This window comes from Cervus canadensis, chromosome 17, assembly GCF_019320065.1.
Source record: "Cervus canadensis isolate Bull #8, Minnesota chromosome 17, ASM1932006v1, whole genome shotgun sequence".
NCBI classification, from domain to species: Eukaryota; Metazoa; Chordata; class Mammalia; order Artiodactyla; family Cervidae; genus Cervus; species Cervus canadensis.
In genome coordinates, this window is record NC_057402.1 from 37,630,935 (window position 1) to 37,653,782 (window position 22,848).

At 44.8% G+C, this 22,848-nt stretch overlaps 1 protein-coding gene across 1 annotated transcript in view; it reads left to right on the forward strand.

The window, feature by feature from the left end:
• The first annotated feature begins 17,253 nt into the window (after positions 1 to 17,253).
• ACSBG1 (acyl-CoA synthetase bubblegum family member 1) overlaps positions 17,254 to 22,848 on the forward strand; it is a 64,372-nt gene continuing 58,777 nt past the window's right edge. Inside the window, exon 1 of the mRNA XM_043489788.1 lies at positions 17,254 to 17,428. Coding sequence (XP_043345723.1) covers positions 17,349 to 17,428 — 80 coding nt within the window. The 5' untranslated portion in view covers positions 17,254 to 17,348. The remainder of the gene's footprint in view (positions 17,429 to 22,848) is intronic.

A 22,848-nucleotide genomic window follows, 5' to 3' on the forward strand; every position in this document is an offset into this window, starting at 1 on the left:
GTTTCCCATGGTGTCCCTAATCACCCTCCTTTTTTTTTGGTCTCAATCAAACAGCACATCTTCAGGTTTAATCATTCTCTCAGTCATCCCACTGGTTACATGGAGGGCCCCTTTTTGCCTGGAGACACCCAAGAACTGTTGATTATGTTGCAGTGGTTAGAGTCCACATCTACACTCACAGGTCCGAAGTCGTTCACTTGATCTGCCACCCCCTCAAGCCTCCTCCAGCTTGTGGAAGCCTGTGCCCCAGCTGGCCTGTGTGGGCACGTGTGCTTCAGGATGCTAGTGAAAGGAACACTTGCAGAAGTGGGGCAGACACAGTGGGTCCGGGGACCTACCTCAAGGTCTTGGAGGGCCTCCTAGGGAGGCAGGGGTTAGATACAGCACTCCATGGGGATAAGGACACCAATAGTGGAGGCATCAGGGAACTTTTAATTTTCTTATATATACAAAATCTTACTTTTTATTTTCTTTTGTTTTCTTTTTTTCTAGTTGTTCTTGTTTTGCTTCATTGTTTCATTTTTTCTAATATATTTTTATTTTTCTAATTTTATTTTATCTTTTATTCTGTTATTCTGCTCTTTTCTGTTTGTTGTCTGTTTTTGTCTTTTGTTGCTATCTGTTCATTTGAATTTTTTTTGTTGTTTAATCTTGCTTTTATTGATTTTATTTTTTATTTTTGTTTTTGTCATTTTTATGTGCTTGTCTTTTGTCCTCTTACCTTTTCTTTCAGCTTTTTAAATTTTGTTTTCTGTTTAGGTTAGTTAACTGGTTTTGATTTGGGGGCTCTTATTTCTTTGGGTTACTTGTTTTTGCTTTCCTTTTTTTTGCTTGCTGGTTTGTTTTTTGGTTGCTTGGATTTGTTTTTGCTATTTGTCTAGAATTGTATTTGTGTGTTTGCTCTTTTGTTTGAGTGTTTGTTTTTATTTTTTGTTCTGTTTTATTTTTATCATTTGTTTTGGGCTTTGCTTGTCTTGGGAGATTTTGTTTTTGTTGTTTCTTTTTTGCCACACTGCAAAAACCCATGACTCGGAGGGTCTTGGTTCCCAGGCCAGGGATCAGGCCTGAGCCCCCATGATAGTGCCAAGTCCAAGCCACTGGACCACGAGAGAACTTCAGACCCCAGGGAATAGTAATCAGTGTGAGCTCTCCTGAAGGTCCTCATCTCAGTGGCAAGACCAGGTTCCACCCAGCTGCCTACAGGATCCAGTGCTGGATGCCTCAGACCTAGGAATCAGCAAGACAGGAACACAGCCCCATCCATCAACAAAAGATGAAACAACAGAAAAATATGTCACAGATGAAGAAGTAAAGTAAAAACTTACTAGGCCAAGTAAATGAAGAGGAAATAAGCAACCTACCTGAAAAAGAATTCAGAGTAATAATAGTACAGATGACCCAAAATCTTGGAAATAGAATGAAGGGTATGGGCTGAGAAAATACAAGAAACGTTTAACAGGGATGTAGAAGAAGGAAAGAACAGACAAATCGTGATGGACAGCACCATAACTAAAATTTAAAAATATACTAGAAGGCATTAACAGCAGAAAAACTGAGAAAGAATGGGTAAATGAACTGGAAGAGTGAACGGTAGAAATAGCTGCTGCAGAGCAGCATAAAGGAAAAAGAATGAAAAAAAAAAAAATGAAGACAGTCTCAGAAACCTCTGAGACAGCATTAAATGTACCAACACTTAAATTATAGGGGTCCTAGAAGAAGATGAGAAAGAGAAAGAATCTGAGAAAATATTTGAAGAGATTATAGTTGAAAACTTCCCAAACATGGGAAAGGAAATAGCCACCCAAGTCGACGAAGTGCAGAGTCTCATATAGAATAAACCCAAGAAGAGACATACCAGGCGCATATTAAGGAAATTAATAAAAATTAAATACAAAGAAAAATTATTAAAAGCAGCAAGGGAAAGCAACAAATAACATACAAGGGAATCCCCATAAGGTTATGAGCTGACTTTTCAGCAGAAACTCTACAGTCCAGAAGGGAGTGGCAGGATATATTTAAAGTGATAAAAGGGAAAATCCTAAAACCAAGATTACTCTACCCAGCAAGAATCTCATTCAGATTCAATGGAAAAATTAAAACTTTTATAGACAAGCAAAATTTAACAGAATTCAGCACCACCAATCCAGCTTTACAATAAATGCTAAAGGAATTTCTCTAGGCAGGAAAAACAAGAGAAGAAAAAGACCTACAAAAACAAACCCAAAACAAGGAAAATGGTAACAGGGACATCAGTTCACTTCAGTTCAGTTGCTCAGTCGTGTCTGACTCTTTGCGACCCCATGGACTGTAGCACGCCAGGCCTCCCTGTCCATCACCAAATACCAGAGTATACCCAAACTCACATCCCTTGAGTTGATGATGCCATCCAACCATCTCATCTCTGTCATCCCCTTCTCCTCCCTCCTTCAATCTTTCCCAACATCAGGGTCTTTTCCAATGAATCAGTTCTTTGCATCAGGTGACCAAAATATTGGAGTTTCAGCTTCGACATCAGTCCTTCCAATGAACACTCAGGACTGATCTCCCTTAGGAAGGACTGGTTGGATCTACTTGCAGTCCAAGAGACTCTCAAGAGTCTTCTCCATCACCACAGTTCAAAAACATCAATTCTTCAGCACTCAGCCTTGTTTATAGCCCAACTCTCACATCCATACATGACCACTGGAAAAACATAGCCTTGACTAGATGGACCTTTGTTGGCAAAGTAATGTCTCTGCTTTTTAATATGCTGTCTAGTTTGGTCATAACTGTCCTTCCAAGGAGGAAGCGTCTTTTAATTTCATGGCTGCAGTCACTGTCTGCAGTGATTTCGGATCCCCCCAAAATAAAGTCTGCCACTGTTTCCACTGTTTCCCCATCTATTTACCATGAAGCGATGGGACCAGATGCCATGATCTTCGTTTTCTGAATGTTGAGCTTTAAGCCAACTTTTTCACTCTCCTCTTTCACTTTCATCAAGAGGCTCTTTAGTTCTTCAATTTCTGCCATAATGGTGGTGTCTTCTGCATATCTGAGGTTAATGATATTTCTCCCAGCAATCTTGATTCCAGTTTGTGCTTCATCAGACCAGCATTTCTCATGATGTACTCTGCATATAAGTTAAATAAGCAGGGTGACAATATACAGCCTTGACATACTCCTTTTGTATTTGGAACCAGCCTGTTGTTCCATGTCCAGTTCTAACTGTTGCTTCCTGACCTGCATACAGATTTCTCAAGAGGCAGGTCAGGTGGTCTGGCAATCCCTTCTTTTTCAGAATTTTCCACAGTTAACTGTGATCCACACAGCCAAAGGCTTTGGCATAGTCAATAAAGCAGAAATAGATGTTTTTCTGGAATTCTCTTGCTTTTTCAATGATCTAGCAGATGTTGGCAATTTGATCTCTGGTTCCTCTGACTTTTCTAAAACCAGATTGAACATCCAGTAGTTCACAGTTCACATATTGTTGAAGCCTGGCTTGGAGAATTTGGAGAATTTCGAGCATTATTTTACTAGCGTGTGAGATGAGTGCAATTGTGCAGCAGCTTGAGCATTCTTTGGCATTGCCTTTCTTAGGGATTGGAATGAAAACTGATCTTTTCCAGTTTTGTGGCCATTGCTGAGGTTTTCCAAATTTGCTGGTATATTGAGTGCAGCACTTTCACAGCTTCATCTTTCAGGATTTGAAATAGCTCAACTGGAATTCCATCACCTTCACTAGCTTTGCTCATAGTGATGCTTCCTAAAGCCCACTTGACTTCACATTCTAGGAGTCTTCACATCCTGTATGGCACTGGAGTGGAGAGCGGCAGCTGTGCGGCGCTGAAGTGGCCAAGAGGAGATACTCCACGTCCGAGGTCAGAGAAACCCCAGTAAGACAGTAGGCACTGGAGCAGCTGTGAGGAGATACCCCACATCCAAAGGCAAAGGAGAAGCCCCAGCAAGACGGTAGGAGGGGTGAATTTGTGTTTAGAATCAAACCCCATTCCTGCCAGAGACGCTAAGCGGGCTCAAACAAACCTTGTGTGCACCAGGATGCAGGGACCCAAGAGACTGAGACAGAACAGTGTTTGAGCGTCTCCTGTGGAGGTACCGGTCAGCAGGGGCCTGCCACAGGGACAGGGGCTCTGGGTGCAGCAGACTTGGGTATGGCATAAGCCCTCTTGGAGGAGGTTGCCATCAACCCCATCATAGAGCTGCCAGAACTTACACAGGACTGGGAAATAGACTCTTGGAGGGCACAAACAGAACCTTGTGCACCAGGGCCCAGGAGAAAGGAGCAGTGACCCCACAAAACACTGACCCAGACTTGCCTGTGAGTCTCCAGCAGAGGTGTGGGTCAGTGGTGGCCTGCTGTAGGGTTGGGGGCACTGAGTGTAGCAGTACATGCATGGGATGTTTTGAAGGAGGTCAGCATTATCTTGATTACCTCCACCATAGTTTGGCCCCAGGTAAATAGCAGGGAGGGAACACAGCCCCACCCATCAACAGAAAATTGGATTAAAGATTTACTGAGCATGGCCCTGCCCATCAGAACAAGACCCAGTTTCCCCCTCAGTCAGTCTATTCCATCAGGAAGCTTCCATAAGCCTCTTATCCTTCTCCATCAGATGGCAGAGAGACTGAAAACCACAATCACAGAAAACTAACCAATCTAATCACATGGACCACAGCCTTGTCTAACTCAATGAAACTAAGAGCCATACCATGTAGGGCCACCCAAGACGGACAGGTCATGGTGGAGCGTTCTGACAAAACATGGTCCACTGGAAAAGGGAATGGCAAACCACTTCAGTATTCTTGCCTTGAGAACCCCATGAACAGTATGAAAAGGCAAAAAGTTAGGACACTGAAGGATGAACCCCCCAGGTCGGTAGGTGCCCAATATGCTACTGGAGATCAGTGGAGAAATAACTCCAGAAAGAATGAAGAGGCAGAGCCAAAGCAAAAACAACACCCAGTTGTGGATGTGACTGGTGATAGAAGCAAGGTCTGATGCTGTAAAGAGCAATATTGCATAGGAACCTGGAATGTTAGGTCCATGAATCAAGGCAAATTGGAAGTGGTCAAACAGGAGATGGCAAGAGTGAACATCAACATTTTAGGAATCAGCGAGCTAAAATGGACTGGAATGGGTGAATTTAACTCAGATGACCATTATATCTACTACTGTGGGCAAGAATCCCTTTGGCGTAGCCATCATAGTCAACAAAAGGGTCCAAAATGCAGTACTTGAATGCAATCTCAAAAACGACAGGATGATCTCTGTTCGTTTCCAAGGCAAACCATTCAGTATCATGGTAATCTAAGTCTATGCCCTGACCAGTAACACTGAAGAAGCAGAAGTTGAATGGTTCTATGAAGACCTACAAGTCCTTTTAGAACTAATACCCAAAAAAGATTTCTTTTTCATTATAGGGGACTGGAATGCAAAAGTCAGAAGTCAAGAAACACCTGGAGTAACAGGCAAATTTGGCCTTGGGGTACAGAATGAAGCAGGGCAAAGGCTAACAGAGTTTTTCCAAGAGAATGCACTGGTCATAGCAAACACTCCCTTCCAACAACACAAGAGAAGACTCTACAAATGGACATCACCAGATGGTCAACACCAAAATCAGATAGATTATATTCTTTGGAGCCAAAGATGGAGCAGCTCTATACAGTCAGCAAAAACAAGACCAGGAGCTGACTGTGACTCAGATCATGAACTCCTTATTGCCAAATTCAGACTTAAGTTGAAGAAAGTTGGGAAAACCACTAGACCATTCAGGTATGAGCTAAATCAAATCCTTGATGATTATACAGTGGAAGTGAGAAATAGATTTAAGGGACTAAATCTGATGGACAGAGTACCTGATGAACTATGGACAGAGGTTCATGTCATTGTACAGGAGGCAGTGATCAAGACCATCCCCAAGAAAAAGAAATGCAAAAAAGCAAAATGGCTGTCTGAGGAGGCCTTACAAATAGCTGTGAATAGAAGAGAAGTGAAAAGCAAAGGAGAAAAGGAAAGATACACCCATTTGAATGCAGAGTTCCAAAGAATAGCAAGGAGAGATAAGAAAGCCTTCCTCAGTGACCAATGCAAAGAAATAGAGGAAAACAATAGAATGGGAAAGAGTAGAGATCTCTTCAAGAAAATTAGAGATACCAAGGGAACATTTCATGCGAAGATGGGCTCAATAAAGGACAGAAATGGTATGGACCTAACAGAAGCAGAAGATATTAAGAAGAGGTAGCAAGAATTCATAGAAGAACTGTATAAGAAAGATCTTCAGGACCCAGATAATTACAATGGTGTGATCACTCACATAGAGCCAACAGGGACATACATATCAATTATTACCTTGAATGTATGGATTAAATGCTCCAACCAAAAGATACAGATTGGCTGAAAGGATATGAAAATAAGACCATATATATGTTGTCTATAAGAGATCCACTTCAGACCTAGGGACACATACAGACTGAAAATGAGGGGATGGAAAAAGATATTCCATGCAAATGGAGATCAAAAGGAAGCTGGAGTAGCAATGCTCATATCAGACAGCATAGACTTTAAAGATTGTTAGAAGAGACAAGGAAAGATACTACATAATGATCAAGGAATCATTCCAAGAAGAAGATATAACAATTGTAAATATTTATTCACCCAACATAGGAGCATCTCAACCCATAAGGCAAATGCTGACAACCATTAAAGGGGAAATTGACAGTAACACAATAATAGTGGGGAAGTTTAACACTCATACCAATAGGCAGATCATCCAGTCAGAAAAGTAATAAGGAAACACAAGCTTTAAATGACACATTAGACCAGATAGACTTAATGGATATTTATAGGAAATTCCATCTGAAAGCAGAAGAACACACTTTCTTCTCAAGTTCACATGGAATATTCTCCAGGATAGATCACATCTTGGGTCACAAATCTAGCCTCAGTAAATTTAAGAAAACCAAAATTGTATCAAGCATCTTTTTTGACCACAATGCTGTGGGGTTAGAAATCAATTATAGGAAGAAAATTACAAAAAAAACAAAAACAAAAACACAAACACATAGAGGCTAAACAATATGCTACTAAATAATCAAGAGATAACTAAAGAAATTGAAGAGGAAATAATACATTAAAACAAATGATAATGAAAGCACAATGGCTCCAAACCTATGGGGTGCAGTGAAAGCAGTTCTAAGAAGTTTATATCAATACAGTTAGTTCTACCTCAAAAAACAGGAAAAATCTCAAATAAACAACCTAATCTTACACCTAAATAAGAACAAACAAAACTCAAAGTTAGTAGAAGGAAAGAAATCACAAAAATCAGCAGAAGTAAATGAAAGAGGAACAAAGAAAAAACCAGCAAAGATTAATAAAACTAAAAGCTGGTTCTTTGAGAAGATAAACAAAATCAACAAAATTTTAGCTAGACTAATCAAGGAAAAAAGGAGAGGGTGCAAATCAATAAAATTAGAAACAAAAAAAAAAGGAGAAATTACAACTGACACTGCAGAAATACAAAGGATCTTAAGAGATTACTACAAGCAGCTATATGCCAATAAAATAGGCAACCTGGAATAAATGGACAAATTCTTAGAAAAGTACAACCTTCCAAGACTGAACGAGGGAGAAATAGATAATATGAACAGACCAAACATAAGTAATGTAGTTGAAACTGTGATTAAAAAGTCTTCCAACAAACAGAAGTCCAGGACCAGATGGCTTCACAGATGAATTCTATCAAACATTTAGAGAAGAACTAACATCCATCCTTCTCAAACTCTTGCAAAAATTGTAAAGGAAAGAACATTCCCAAGCTCATTCTATAAGGCCACCATCACCCTAATATCAAAATCAGACAAAGATATCACAAAAAGAGAAAATTATAGACCAATATTACTGATGAACATAGACACAAAATACTAACAAACAGAATCGAACAACATATGAAAATGATCATACACCATGATCAAGTGGGGTTATATTCCAGTGATACAAGGATTCTTTAATATGTGCAAATCAATCAATGTGGTACACCATATTAACAAATTGGAGAATAAAAACTATCTCAATAGATGTAGAAAAAGCTTTTGACAAAATTCTACACTGATTTATGATAAAAAAAAAAATCTCTCTAGAAAGTGGGCATAGAGAGACCCCACCTCAGCATAATAAAAGTCATATATGATAAATCCATAGCAAGCATCATTCTCAATGGTAAAAAAAAATTGAAAGCATTTCTTCTAAGGTCAGTAGCAAAAGAAGAAAGTCCACTCTCACTACTATTATTCAACATAGTTTTGGCATTCCTGGCCATGGCAATCAGAGAAGAAAAGGGAATAAAAGGAGTCCAAATTGGAAAGGAAGTAAAACTGTCACTGTTTGCAGATGACATGATACTGTATATAGAAAATCCTAAAAATGCCACCGGAAAGCTACCAATACTAATCAATGAATTTGGTAAAGTCACAGAATATAAAATTAATACAAATAAATCTCTTGCATTCTTATACACCACCAACAAAAGACCAAAAGGAGAAATTAAGGAGACAATCCCATTTATCATTGCAACAAAAAGAATAAATACCCAGGAATAAATTTACCTAAGAAGGCAAAAGACCTGTACTCAGAAAACCATAAGATGCAGATGGAAGAAATCAAAGACAACACAGATGGAGAGATATACCATGTTCTTGGATTAGAAGAATCAATATTGTGAAAATAACTATACTTCCCAAAGCAATCCACAGATTTAATGTAATACCTATCAAATCACCAACGGCATTCTTCATAAAATTAGAATAAAGAATTTTACAGTATGTGTGGAAACCCAAAAGACCCCAGACAGTCAAAGTAATTTTGAGAAAGAAAAACAGAACTGGGGGAATTCGGCTCCCAAACTTCAAACTATACTATAAAGCTACAGTAATCAAGACAATATGTTACTGGCACAAAAACAGACATATAGATCAACAGAACAGGATAGAAAGCCCCAAGTAAACCCATGCACCTACCATCACCTAATCTATGATAAAGAGGCAGGAATATACAATGGAGAAAAGACAATCTTCAGAAAATGGTCCTGGGAAAACTGGAGAATTACAGGTAAAAGAATAAAATTAGAGGAACTTCCTTGGTGGTCCAGTGGTTAAAACTCTGAACTCCCAAAGCAGGGGGCCTGGGTTAGATTCCCTGGTCAGCAAACTAGATCCTGCATGCTGCAACTAAGACCCAGCCGAGCAAAAAAAAAAAAAAAAGAATGAAATCGGAACACTCCCTAACACCAACACCATACACAAAATAAACTCAAAATGGATTAAAGAACTAAATTTAGGCTGGACACTATAAAACTCTTGAAAAGTGAAAGTGAAAGTCACTTAGAAAAAAAAAAAAAAAGTCACTTAGTCGTGTCTGACTATTTGTGACCCCATGGACTATACATTCCATGGAATTTTCCAGGCCAGAATACTGGAGTGGGTAGCCATTCCCTTCTCCAGGGGATCTTTCCAACCCAGGTATCAAACCCAGGTCTCCTGCATTGCAGGCAGATTCTTTGCCAGCTGAGCCACCAGGGAAGCACTTAAAGGAAAATATAGGCAGAATGCTCTTTGACATAAATTGCAACAAGATCATCTTTGGCCCACTGATAGAGTAGTGAAAATAAAAACAAAAATAAATAAATGGGGCCTAATTAAACTTACAACATTTTGCATAACAAAGGAAACCATAAGCAAGACAAAAAGACAACCTTCAGAATGGGAGAAAATATTTGCAAATGAGGCAACTGACAGGGATTAATCTCCAAAATATAAGAACAGTCCATGCAGCTCAATATCAAAAAAGCAAACAACCCAATTTAAAAAAATGGGCAGAAGACCTAAAAAGATAAATATCTTTTTAATATCTTTAAATTTCTATCTATTAAATTTTTAAATTTAATATCTTTAAATATCCAAAGAAGACAAACAGATGGCCAAGTATCACATGAAAAGATACACAACAATGTCACTCATTATTAGGGAAATGCAAATCAAAACTACAATGAGTTATCACTTCACACCGGTCAAGATGACCATCACCAACAAAATCTACAAAGAATAAATGCTGAAGACGGTGTGGGAATGTAAACTGATATTGGAGGTTCCTTAAAAAACTAAAAACAGGACTACCGTATGACCCAGAAACCCACTCCTGGGAATTTACCCAGAGAAAACCATAATTCTAAAAGATACATGCACCCCAATGTTTATTAACAGCACTATTTACAATAACCAGGAAGCAAACTAAATGTCCATCAACAGAGGAATGGATAAAGAAGATACAGTACATACGTATATACAGTGGATTATTGCTCAGCCATAAGGAATGAAATTGAGCCATTTGCAGGGACATGGATAGACCTAGAGACTGTCACACAGAAAGAAGTCAGAAAAAAAAAACACATACTGTTTACTAATGCATATAAGTGGAATCTAGAAAATGGTACAGATGAACCTATTTGCAAAGTAGAAATAGAGATACAGACATAGAGAACAAATGTATGGACACTACGCAGGGAAAGGCGGGGTGGAATGTATTGGGAGATTGGGATAAACATATATGGGCTTCCCTGTAGCCCAGCTGGTAAAGAATCCTCTTGCAATGCGGGAGATCCCAGTTCTACTCCAGGGTCGGGAAGTTCCCCTGGAGAAGGGATAGGCTACCCACTCCAGTATTCTTGGGGCTTCCCTCATGGCTCAGACAGTAAAGAACACTCCTGCACTGCGGGAGAACTGGGTTCAATCCTTGGGTTGGGAAGATCCCCTGGAGGAGGGCATGGCAACCCACTCCAGTATGCCTGGAGAATCCCCATGGACAGAGGAGCCTGGTGGGCTGCAGTCCACGGGGTCGCAAAGAGCAGACATGACTGAGTGACCAAGCACAGCCTCAGCACAGCACATATAAGACAGATAACTAATGAGAACACAAGGACCCCCCTGTAGTTAAAACAGTGAAGAATCAGCCTGCGATGCAGGAGACCAGGGTTCGATCTCTGGTTCGGGAAGATCCCCTGGAGCAGGGAATGGCAATCCACTCCAGCATTCTTGCCTGGAGAATTCCACGGACAGAGAAGCCTGGTGGGCTACACTTCGTGGGGTCGCAAAGAGTCAGACAGGACTGAGTGACTAACACACAATGAGAACGTACCGCATAACTCAGGGAACTGCACTCAGTGCTCTGTGGTGACCTCAGTGGGAAGGAAATCCAAAAAAGAGGATATATACACACACACACACACACATGAGGCTTCACTGGTGGCTCAGACAGTAAAGAATTCGCTTGCAATGCAGGAGACCTGGGTTCGATCCCTGGGTTGGGAGGATGCCCTGGAGAAGCAAATGGCTACCCACTCCAGTATTCTTGGCCTGGAGAATTCCACGGACAGAGGACCCTGGCGGGCTACAGTCCATGGGGCCACAAAGAGTCAGACACGACCGAGCAACTAACACTTTTCACTTTCATATACACATACAGTTGACTCACTTTGCTGTACGGCAGAAATACAACATTGCAAAGCAACTACATGCCACACTTTTTTCGAAAAGTCATTCATTTGACCACCATTTATTTAGCAGTTACCCTCTACCAGGCACTGCTTTGTTTTCTTTTGTTGAAGTGGAAAGGTTACATTTTGTTTTCCAAAATGACCTCACAAGCCTTCTTTTTAGGAACCCAGTTTTAAGCAGTTGTATAATTATGTTTTTCAGTTAATTTTTACTGGAGTATAGCTAATTTACAATGTCCTGTTATCTTCTGTGCATAGCAAAATGGATCAGTGTACATTTATCCACTCGTTTTTTAGATTCTATTCCTGTATAGGCGATTACAGAGTATTGAGTTCCCCATGCTATGCAGGAGGTTCTTATTAGTTGTCCATTTTATAGATAGTAATACTAGGCGTTGTTTTTGAGAAAGGAACCAAAGAGACAGAATTGCTGCCTTGTAGGAGCCTGCATCCTAGTGGACAGATAGGTGTTGATGCACAGAGTATCCTGAAATGAGGTGATGGTGAAGGCATGGAGAAAAAATAAACAGAAAGAGAGTGGGGTGCTGGGTGGGGGTATGGGTTTAGCTGCGGTGGTTGGGGAAGGCCTCACTGAGAAGGTGGTTATCTGAGGGAATGCTGAAGGGATGAAGAGGGAGTTAGACGATACGTCGGGACAGTGTGTCCCAGGCTGAGGGAACAACCTGTCTAAAGTCTGTGCGCAGGAGGTAGAACATGGAGGCCAGTGAGCGGGGAGGGGAGCGAGGCAGGCGGGAGGTGTTGTAGGAGGTGAGCTCAGAGAAGGGGTCAGGGCCAGGTCAGGGAGCCCCGTGGCCCAGCGTGAGGACTTTGGCTTCTGTTCTGATAAGACAAGCCTTAGACTGTTCTGGCAGAGTGCAGTATGCTTTCAGACTTCACTCAGAACAAGGCCTTTGAGGCCTCAGCCCTGGCTGGGGCAGGGGAGGTGTGTAATCTGAGACCCACTGCTCAGGGAGGCTCACGGGGGCCCAGGACACACAGGCTGGTCATCCACATCTGATGCGGTTGGGGCTCCCCCATCAGCACACCCTGTCCTGAATCCCTCTAGTTCCTGCCTTCCCGTGTACCCCCTCAACTCTCACTCCACCTCCTCTCTTTTCTTATCTAATCTCAGGGGGAGGAACAACTGGTTCTGTGCACTCCTTTGCATCAACATGATCTAGGTCAGATGTTTCTGGGAACCTCTGTTTCTGCCTTAGTGTGGACCAGCGGAGGGAACGTGGTGCCCACCAGGCCCTTGGGGGAAGGAAGGAGGCAGAGAAGTAGGTACCAGATTATCATCAGAAATATAGCAGTGCCTCAAGAAAGCCCTGACTCACCTCGTCTCCCCAGCCTTCTAGTCCTTACCCACAACTCTAAGAAGCATTGATTACTGACCCCCATCACTATGACAAAGCTCAGACTCAGAGAGGTCTGACCCTTGTTTGGGAAGATCCCCTGGAGAAAGGCATGGCAATCCACTCTAGTATTCTTGCCTGGAGAATCCCTTGGTTAGAGGAGCCTGGCAGGCTGCAGTCCATAGGGTTGCACAGAGTTGGACACGACTGAAGTGACTTAGCACTCACGCACGCAGGCTCAGAGAGGTGGGGCCCTAGCCCAAGGTCATGCAGGTCATGAGCAGAAGATGCAGAATTTGAACCCGGATCTGTTTAAATGTGAAGTTTAGGGTTTCCCACTTCCTGTGGTTCCTCACTGTCAGATAAAAATTCTGAGGGTCTACAAAAAGCTAGGAGCCATTTCCAAAAAAAAGGCAAACACACACACACACACACACACACACACACACACACACACACAACATTGCCTGGTGACTCACGGGGATTCCCAGAGTCTAGTTAAGAACACCCATACCATCCTGGGCCCTCCTTGCAATGCAATGCCCTTGGCCCCCAGAGCATCCTAGAGATCTCTAGAGTTCCCAGCCAGCAACCACTTCCCCTGCCCCCCATGCAGCCAGAGCAAGAGGAGAGCCCTCCAGCTGATGCAGAAAACATTTTAGCCTCACACACACACACACACACACACACACACACACACACACACACACACACACACAGAGGGAACAGATATTCCCAGTCAACAAACTCATGTAGGCAAAATCAAAACTTTATTTTTCTGTAACTCCATGAATTTTTTAAATCTCTTCCCCATTCCTCCTATGACAGAATAATTAATGTGTCCATTTCACAAAAAAACCTATCATTTTCCAGTTTAAGTCAAGTCCCAGCGGTTCCACTTCTAGGGATTTATCTTAGAGCTAGACCAACTCAATATGGTGCAGAAATAAGGCTGTTTGTTTCATCAAAAGACTGAAAACAACCTCAGTGTTCATTGCACAGGACAGATTAAATGCATCCCGACCAGATCATCCATGGAATGCTGTACATCCCAACAAAAGAACTGGAAAGCCCTCAATACAATAGGAAAGATTCACCAGAGAACATTGTCAAGTATGAGAAACAAGATACAAAACTGTATGCTGTGTTATCATTTGTATATGTCTAGAATACTTCTGCATGCCTGTGTGCTCAGTTGCTTCAGTCATGACTCTGTGACCCCATGGACTGCAGCCTGCCAGGCTCCTCTGTCTGTGGGATTCTCCAGGCCAGAATACTGGAGTGGCTTGCCATGCCCTCCTCCAAGGAATCTTCCCAACCTAGAGATCAAACCCATGTCTCCTGCATTTCAGACAGATTCTTTACCTCTAAGTCACAGATGAAGCCCCTAGAATACTTCTAGAATGATGCAAGAGCAAGTTTTAACAGTGGTGACTCTGGGAGAAGAAATGGGTGAGCAAAGGAGGGAGAAGGATGGAAGGAAACTTCACACTTTTCACTGTGAAGTTCTCTGTGCCTCTTTTAAGAAAAAAAATTTATTGAGAAAAAAATCACATAAAGTGATTTAAAGGTGCACAATTCTGTGTCATATTGTGCATTCACCATTTTGTGTAGCCAGCACCTCTATCTACTTCTAAAACATTCCATCCCTCAAAAAGGAAACTTTGTTCCTGTTAAACAATCAACTCCCTTTGTACATTTTGTGTTCCTGCTTTATCAGTGAGGGTCCTCATAAAGAAAGAGATGGCCCATTCAGAGGGGCAGTTAGAGAGGGGAGGGCCGAGTTAAGGGGGCCACAAAGGATGGGAAAGCCACAGCAGGGAGTTGGACCATTCCTGAGGTCCCAAGCTGTCTGGGCAGGAGGTCAGACAGGACCTTCAGCTGCCAGGACCAGGATGAAGCTACTGCCAAAACTGCAGCCAGCAGGGAGAGAGCAAGAGGAATCAAATTCCCAACCTCTTTCTATCGGCCCTCCGTTCCGCTGCTGTCTGTATTGGCCTAACTCGACCAGAGGCCAGGGACCTCGGAGATGCCCATACAGGTCAGCTCCCAGGGGACCGAGCCCATGGAGAGGGAATCCGTGGCAAGGCAGGCTAACCAGCACTTGGTTATAGACACTTTTTCAAATGAAGTTAGGTAACTGTTTTTAAAGCTCAGCGAAATCAGACTTTGCTGCTCCCTGTCCCACCCCTTCTGTATGAGATCTGTGGTCCTGGGGCCTCAGGTGGGGTCAGCCCTTCCCGCCGGGCCCACTGAGTGCCCATTCTCCCATCAGCCTCTGTGGCCAGCACACCGACCCTGCCCTCTGCTCATGTGGACCCTGCCCTTGCTCCACTGCTGCCTTGAGGGGGGCCGCCCAGGCCCTCTTGGTTCCGGTGCCCAGGGACCATCTCCTCCTCTGTGGCCTGTGCCTCATGCTCTAGGGCCTTGTCACTTTCTTGGGAAGCCTCAGGCCCTACTGACTCCTTCTCTTCTTACTGCTCAGGAAATATACCCTAGGGATGCTCTCTGAGCCCCACTCAGGGTCTGGCTTCCTTTTTGAAGTCTCTTCCCTTCTCAGCTCTCAAGATCCCTAAGAATCTGAGGGACGGGGTTGGGGGAGGGAGAATTTGTTCTGCCACATAGTACATCTTTCCAAACCTTTTCAGGCTTTCATCTTAAGCAAAGCTTTTGAGCTTAAGAATTAGATGTCTTTTTTCTCTGATTCAGTATCCCCTTGGGTGGGGACTCGCCACTTAGCACTCACAATGATGTCCCTCTCGGCATAACCAGTCAGCCCATGAGCATGACTTGGCCCATCACCTTCTCATGTCCAGTTGGAGCTGGCAGCCACCTTGGCCACCCTCCAAGTCATCACCCTTGTGATCCGAATAGTCAATTCGAGGCCCAGAGAGGGACAGAGGGCCTGCCCAAGGTCACAGGGAGAAGAGGTGAGTGGAAGATTCAGGCCTCAAAGCCAGACTTCAGGCCTCCTGTCTAATGTGCCTTCGATATATTGGGATACAGCACCCTGGGGTCCATGCCCCGAATTTTCATGAATGCTGACAAACTCTTTCTCAACCACCTGCATCCACCAGTTAAGAGAGCATTACCCGTGATCCAGATGAACCTACTAACCACTTTTGGGGACATCTTGCAGGAATCTCCACCAATGCCTCCTGTAGACAGTTTATATTCGCAGAATTATGTTCCCCCTGAAGTCATGCCCACCCAGAGCCTTGGAATGTGACCTTATTTGAAAATAAGGTCTTTAGAGATATAATTTTTTAAGATGATGTCATATTGGATGAAGATGGGTCCTAGTCTAATGACTATCGTCCTTAAGGGGTTATAGGGGCAAAGACACAGAGAGGGAAGACAGTCACGTGAAGACAGAGGCAGAGATTGGACAGATGCAGCTATGAGCCAAGGAGCCTCAAGGATTGCTGGGAGCCAGAAGCCGGAAGAGAAAAAGAAAGACTCTTTCCTGGAGCCTTTAGAGCAAGGCCTTGCCGACACCTTGATTTCAGACTTCTGGCCTCCAGAACTGTAAGAGAATACATTTCTCTTTTAAGCCACCCAGTTCACGGTACTTTGTTCTGGCAAGGACTGCCCAAGGGAGGAGATTCCTGGTATTCCGAGAAAGCCCTCAGTTCGCCCTGCCCTACGTGAATTTCCCACATCTGTTTACAGATGCCTGCAAACCCACCATCAACACCTTCTTTCCTTTAGCTGAAGGAGCAGATCCACACTTCTACTAGGTGGCCCTGGTGGTCACGCCCCTGGGTCCTTTATTACATCTGCTTCTGTGCAAATGCTTCTGTCAACTATACCGTAGTCCTCAGGGTTGGCAATGTCTCTCTCCTTCCCCCAGACTGGGGTTCCTTGAGGGCAGGAGCCATGGGTCCTGATCAGAGCCCCAGCCTTCAGTGCAGAGCCTTGGGGAGGTGGGCTGAGACACAACACCTTCCTGGGTGCTGTGTTGACAGTGAGGCAGGTTTGCGGGGTGAGGTTAGCAGCTACTGCAGGATCTGAATCCAGACTGGTGCTGAGAACCCCTTGTGCTCTGACATGGCCTCTTAAAGCCAGTGAGGAGGTTTTCTGGGGACCCAGAAGCCCTGAGCCCATTGGCCAGACTTCCTGGGATAACCAGAGCAGATTTGCATGAAAAAGAACACTGGCTTCATTGAAATTCTTCTCGTCTTGAGTGAAAACAAAGCCACAAAGAAAAGGAAAGTTTTAATCTTGAGCAATTTCACCGTTGAGGAGTGTTTTGAGTGTCTAAAAATGGAGAGGAAATGGGTCTCTTTGGGCCACTGCAGTCGCCGCCTCCCCCGGCCCCAGGCCCGCCCCCCTGCCCCATCAAGGCCAACCTCCCAGGCAGAGGGAGACTGCTCTCTCTGGCAGATGCCTGAGGTTGGTGCCACACAGTTCTGGAGCTGGACGCAGCTGTCCCCTCTAGAACCCCAGCATGCCGGACAGCAGAGCAGCCCCACAGGAGAGCCTGCTGGATGCGAGCCTGGGGACCACCCAAGAAAACTTGGGAACCAGGTAAGTCGGAGGTCGGGTCTCTGTCCACTGAGCCCGTGGCCGAGTTTTGGACTTGACTCTGCTGTGTGACCCTGGGCAGGCTGCTTCACTCTCTGAGCCTCAGTCTCTTCATCTAGGAAACGAAAGAAAGGGTCTGGATGATCACTACATGGGATAAGCCCTGGAGTGGGACATGTATACTTCCCTGCGTGGCTCAGAGGGGCTCAACCGAAGAATGAGGGCATGAGTAGGCGGCTGCAGCTGGATGGAGGAAGAAGAAGTTAGCAGACAATAAGAATGTTTCCCTGTATCCTCAAGGGGGAACTTTGGCAGGTGGGGTCAAGGTCAGACAAGGACAGGGGAAAGCCAGAGAGTCTGGCCCCAGCTTGCTGTGTGAGCTTGGTGGGTCCCTGCCCCTCTCTGGGCTGCAACTTCCCTGTCTAGACATGAATGCAGGGGTTGAAGTTTCCCCAAAGCCCTTCTGCTGTATGTATTCTACTAATCTGGGTTTCTGTGGTGGCTCGGTCAGTAAAGAATCCACCTGCAACGTGGGAGACCTGGGTTCAATCCCTGGGTTGGGAAGATCCCCTGGAGGAGGGCATAGCAACCCACTCCAGTATTCTTGCCTGGAGAATCCCCATGGACAGAGGAGCCTGGCGGGCGCACCCCAATGGGTTCACAAAGTTGGAAACGACTGAGCACAACCTGTGATCCAGAGGAAGCAGATTCAATTTGTCAGTCATCACCAGTGCCCACTCTGGCCTAGGTCCTCCCCCTTCACGGATGGGGGATCCTGAGAAGTTGGAACCCAGTCCTGGCCCCACGATTCCCCAACAAGAGTACAGGGAGAAGGCAGACACACAGACCTCCAGATGCCTGTGATCTGTGCCCAGAAGGGGTACAGGCCCAGAGGAGGAGAGAGGGGCTTCTAACAGTGGACTGTTTTGTTTGTTTTGGGGAGGGTTGCTGCACTGGGTCTTAGTTGTGGCATGCAGGGTCTGTAGTTGCAGCGTGCGAACTCTTAGTTGCAGCATGTGGGATCTAGTTCCCTGACCAGGGGTTGAACTCAGGCCCCCTGCTTTGAGAACGTGGAGTCTTAGCCACTGGACCATCAGGAAAGTCCCGAACATCAGACAGGCCTTGGATGGCCAGGAGGGCACTGACATTCAGAGAGGAAGAGCCATGCGGGCAGAGGGAACAGCATTGGGATGGTGAGAAGATGCGAAGAAAGATGGGGAGCTCAGGGAGGGGTGAGGTTGGCTGGCTGCAGTGCGCAGGGCAGAAGCGGAGAAGGACAAGGGAGAAATGCCAGGGTCTGCGCCCTCTGGGGAGAATTTGACGGTGTTTGAACTATAGAGTGAATGGCCATTGTTCTCATGGGAGTTATGAGGAAGGAAAGATGGAGCAAATGAAAGAAATGTCAATGTGACTGACAGACAGAGGGACCACCCCCCCAAACCCCAAGGCTGAGGGTCTGGGCCCAGCCCTGGGTCTCCAGAGAGCCCAGAGTGGGCTCCTTTCCTCCCAGAAGCAGAGGCACCTTACCTGCAAGTCCTCCAAGAACTTAAGGTCCAGCCCCCTCCCTGGACGTGGGCCACACGCAGAGGGTCAATAGGACTCAAGTGGGCTGGCTGGAGCTCCCTTACCCTGGGGAATGGGCTCACAGAGGCGGGGGCCTCTTTTGCAGACTCTATGAAAGGGACGCAGAGCCAGGAATGGTAGATATGAGAGGGGGCCTATGAGGGAAGAGAGGGCAGAAAACTCAGAAGGTCATTCCCCCTCTGCTTTCTTGCTTAGCAACCTTGGGTAAGTTGTTTAGCTTCTCTGATTATCGTTATCACTCTCTGTTCAAAGGAAGACAAAAGCCTGACCTCTGTTGACCTTGCAGAAAATCTGTGCAGAGCCTTATCAGCTGGTGTGTATGAAATGCTTCCAAACGCACAAGGGCCACCCCTCACAGGCACAGTAAACCTCCTAGACCTTGCAGAATAGCCGGAGGAAGGAGCTTTGAACCCTTGTTTAACATGTCCTAAAGTCAGAAGCCATTACCATGGCTGTGATGCTCCTCATCCCTCCAGGCCGGCCCCAGGAGCACAGGGCTCCATCTCAGGCTGGCCCATCTCTCCTGGCCTTGTGGCCCCTGGCAGGCTGCTGCTCCTGGGAGAGGGTGGGTCTTTACTCCTCCAGTAGTCTGGGAGAGGCCTTATCTTTCCCCCTCTCCCCTTCCCAGGGTTTCAGAAGGAAGGCCAGATATTGGGGAGCAGAAGACTGAGAGCAGAGGAGGGTTTGCATGCCAGGCTCACCCAAATGAGTTTCCTTTTGTATCACACCACTTGCAGGGCTGGAGGGAAGGAGCCTCTGTGGGGCTGGAGCTAGGGCGGGTCTGATGCTGACCTGGCAGCTTGTGCTCTGTGTCCTTTGAGGCCACAGTTGTAGACTGTGCCATCCATCAGGAGTACCCATCAGATATGTCCAGAGTCCTGTTAAACTCTTGGTCCAGTAGAGACACCAGCCTCCCTGAGCTGGAAGAAGCCCAAGTTGGAGGAAGGGCTTTAAAAGAACCAGAGAAGGGGACAGTTCATCCTGGGTTTGAAGGGCCATGAATGCCCTGGTGGCAGGCAGGAATGTTCTGTGGATAGAAGGTGTGGTTGTGGAAGGGTTAAGGTGGCCTTTAGACCAGTTAGATTGGGCCAGACTAACCGCCTGAACTGCTAGGTCTGGATAGGCTGGTGTGGCCAGACCAGGGGCCACCAGAGTCAAAAGAAGAGGCAAAGAGGAGACTTGGGAGGCATGGATGCAGCAGAAGCAGAAGAAGAGCCTAGTTTGTGGAGGTGGCTCTGGCAGCGGTGAATACAGGCTGGAGTTGGGTGGGCTGGAGGTAGATGCCAGAAGAAGGGAACCTGCAGAGTTGAGTGTGGCCCAGCGAAGGACAGTGAACTCTGAACTAACCATATTCCTGGACTCACAGCTGCCTTTCCCAGCTCTGCCTGCTCAAAGACTAGGTGCAGAGAAGAGACCCCTTGGAGTCAGGGGTGTGGGGTAGGCACAGGAGGCTACTGCAAGCCTGGTGAAGAAGGCCGCTCTCACTACTAAAGCTTCCTGTAGGTGATAGGGAGTGAGCTCCCCATCTCTGGGATATGCAAGTCTGGGAGGAACAAACAATCACAATGCAAATACTATGAAAATTATACAGGCATCCTTAAGAATATGGAATATCCAGGGCCTTCCAGTTTTCCCAACTTCCTTCCCTTCACTTCCCCATGATACAAAAAATGGTTATTGTAGTAGAATTTCTTTCTTTCTCATATTTTGGATTCTTTGCTATTTATCAGTTTCCATAAGTATACATTCATCTATTCAAGATTATTTCTTGTTGGAACTTCCCTGGTGGTCCAGTGGTTAAGACTCTGTGCTTCCAATGCATAGTGTGCAGGTTCGATCACTGGTTGAGGAACTAAGATGCCACTTGCTTCCTGGTACGGCCAAAATTTAAAAAAAAATAAATAAATAACAGCAGTGTAGTCTTCAAACTCAAAAATATGTAATATTTATTGCTGCATAAATATTGTCCCAGAGGACATGGGAGTATATTATAAGTACCACTGGAAGGCAAGGTCAAGAGTCCTAGGATAAAGGGCAGAGCAAATCCCAGAAATCGGAGTCCCTAGGGTAAAATAACCCTGTCCCAGACATCTGAATACAGATCTGGATGCCTTCAGGATGCAGGTCAACCCAGGCCAGTGCAGAGTTTTTGCAGGGGCTACAGAGTTGTTAACTGGGAACAGCAGAACCCAAGCTGGCCTGGAGTCAGAACACTGAACTGGAAGCTGACTCACTCTGTCCCCAGGCAAGTTCCCTATTGGCAGCCTCTCAGGCCAGTGAGGTTTTTCTTTAGGTCATTGAGTCTAACCCAACATTTACATATTATCAACCTACCCTGACTTGAATACCTCCAGGGACGAGGAGCTCACTCCTTAACTCTTTGTCCCTGCAAAAGACAGGGGAGTGGTGGGAGAAAGTCCTGTATCCCATTTGGTTCTATGTGTGCCCCCTGGGTCCTGGCTCTATCGCCCTCCTCCACAGGCAGCCCTGGTTCCTTGCAAAGGAGCCTGTGAGGAACATTTGAAGTCAGGGCTAGAAAGGTACTTTGGAAACTGCAAAGGGTATGACCATGTCAAGGACATCTAGGACCTAGCATGGATTCTAGCCCCAAGAAGCTGTAACATAAGAATTTACATCTGCAAAATGTAATGGGTTGTGTTTTTTTATTAATGGAAGCAAATTTTTCACTAGGTGACTTTTGACAAAAAGTATTTACCCATGTAATCAACAACTCGATTGAAATATAAAATATTTTCATCACTCCAGAATGTTCTCTGTGCTTCCTTCTAGTCGATTTTCACCCCCACTCATCCTTAAATAACTAAATTTGAAAAGACACTGTTCTGTCTGATCTTGAACATCATACGAATGGAATCCACTGTATGTGCTTTTCTATGCCTGGTTCCTTTCACTAATCACAGTGTCTACAAGATTCCTCCATGTTGTGAAGTGTTTCAGTAGTAGTGGTGCTTTTCTACTGTTGGGTAGAATGCTGTCATGTGGCTATACCACAATTTGTTTATCCGTTCTCTTGTTGAGGGTGTTTGGGTTGTTTCTGGTTTGGAGATTTTATGAATAAAGCTACTGCAAACACTCTTGTATAAGGTTTTTTGTGGACATATATACTCATTTCATTGGAGAAGTCTCTAGGTTGTTGTATCAAAAGATCAGTTCAGTTCTGTCAATCAGTCATGTCCAACTCTTTGCAACCCCATAGACTGCAGCATGCCAGGTTTCCCTGTCCATCACCAACTCCCAAAGCTTGCTTAAACTCATGTTCATCGCATCGGTGATGCCATTCAACCATCTCATCCTCTGTCATCCCCTTCTCCTCCTACCTATAATCTTTCCCACCATCAGGGTCTTTTCAAATGAGTTGGTTCTTCACAGTAGGTGGCCAAAATTTCAGCTTCAGCATCAGTCCTCCCAGTGAATATTCAGGACTGATTTCCTTTAAGATTGACAGGTTAGATCTCCTTGCTGTCTAAGGGACTCTCAGGAGTCTTCTTCAACACCACAGTTTAAAGTATCAGTTCTTTGGTGCTCAGCTGTCTTTATAGTCCAGCTTTCACATCCATACATGACTACTGGAAAAACCATAGCTTTGACTAGATGGACCTTTGTTGGCAAAGTAACATCTCTGCTTTTTAATATACTGTCTAGGTTGGTCATAGCTTTTCTTCCAAGGGGCAAGCATCTTTTAATTTCATGGCTGCAGTCACCACCTGCAGTGATTTTGGAGCCCCCCAAAATGTCTGTCACTGTTTCCATTGTTTCCCGTGATGGGACCGGATGCCATGAACTTAGTTTACTGAATGTTGAGTTTTAAGCCAACTTTT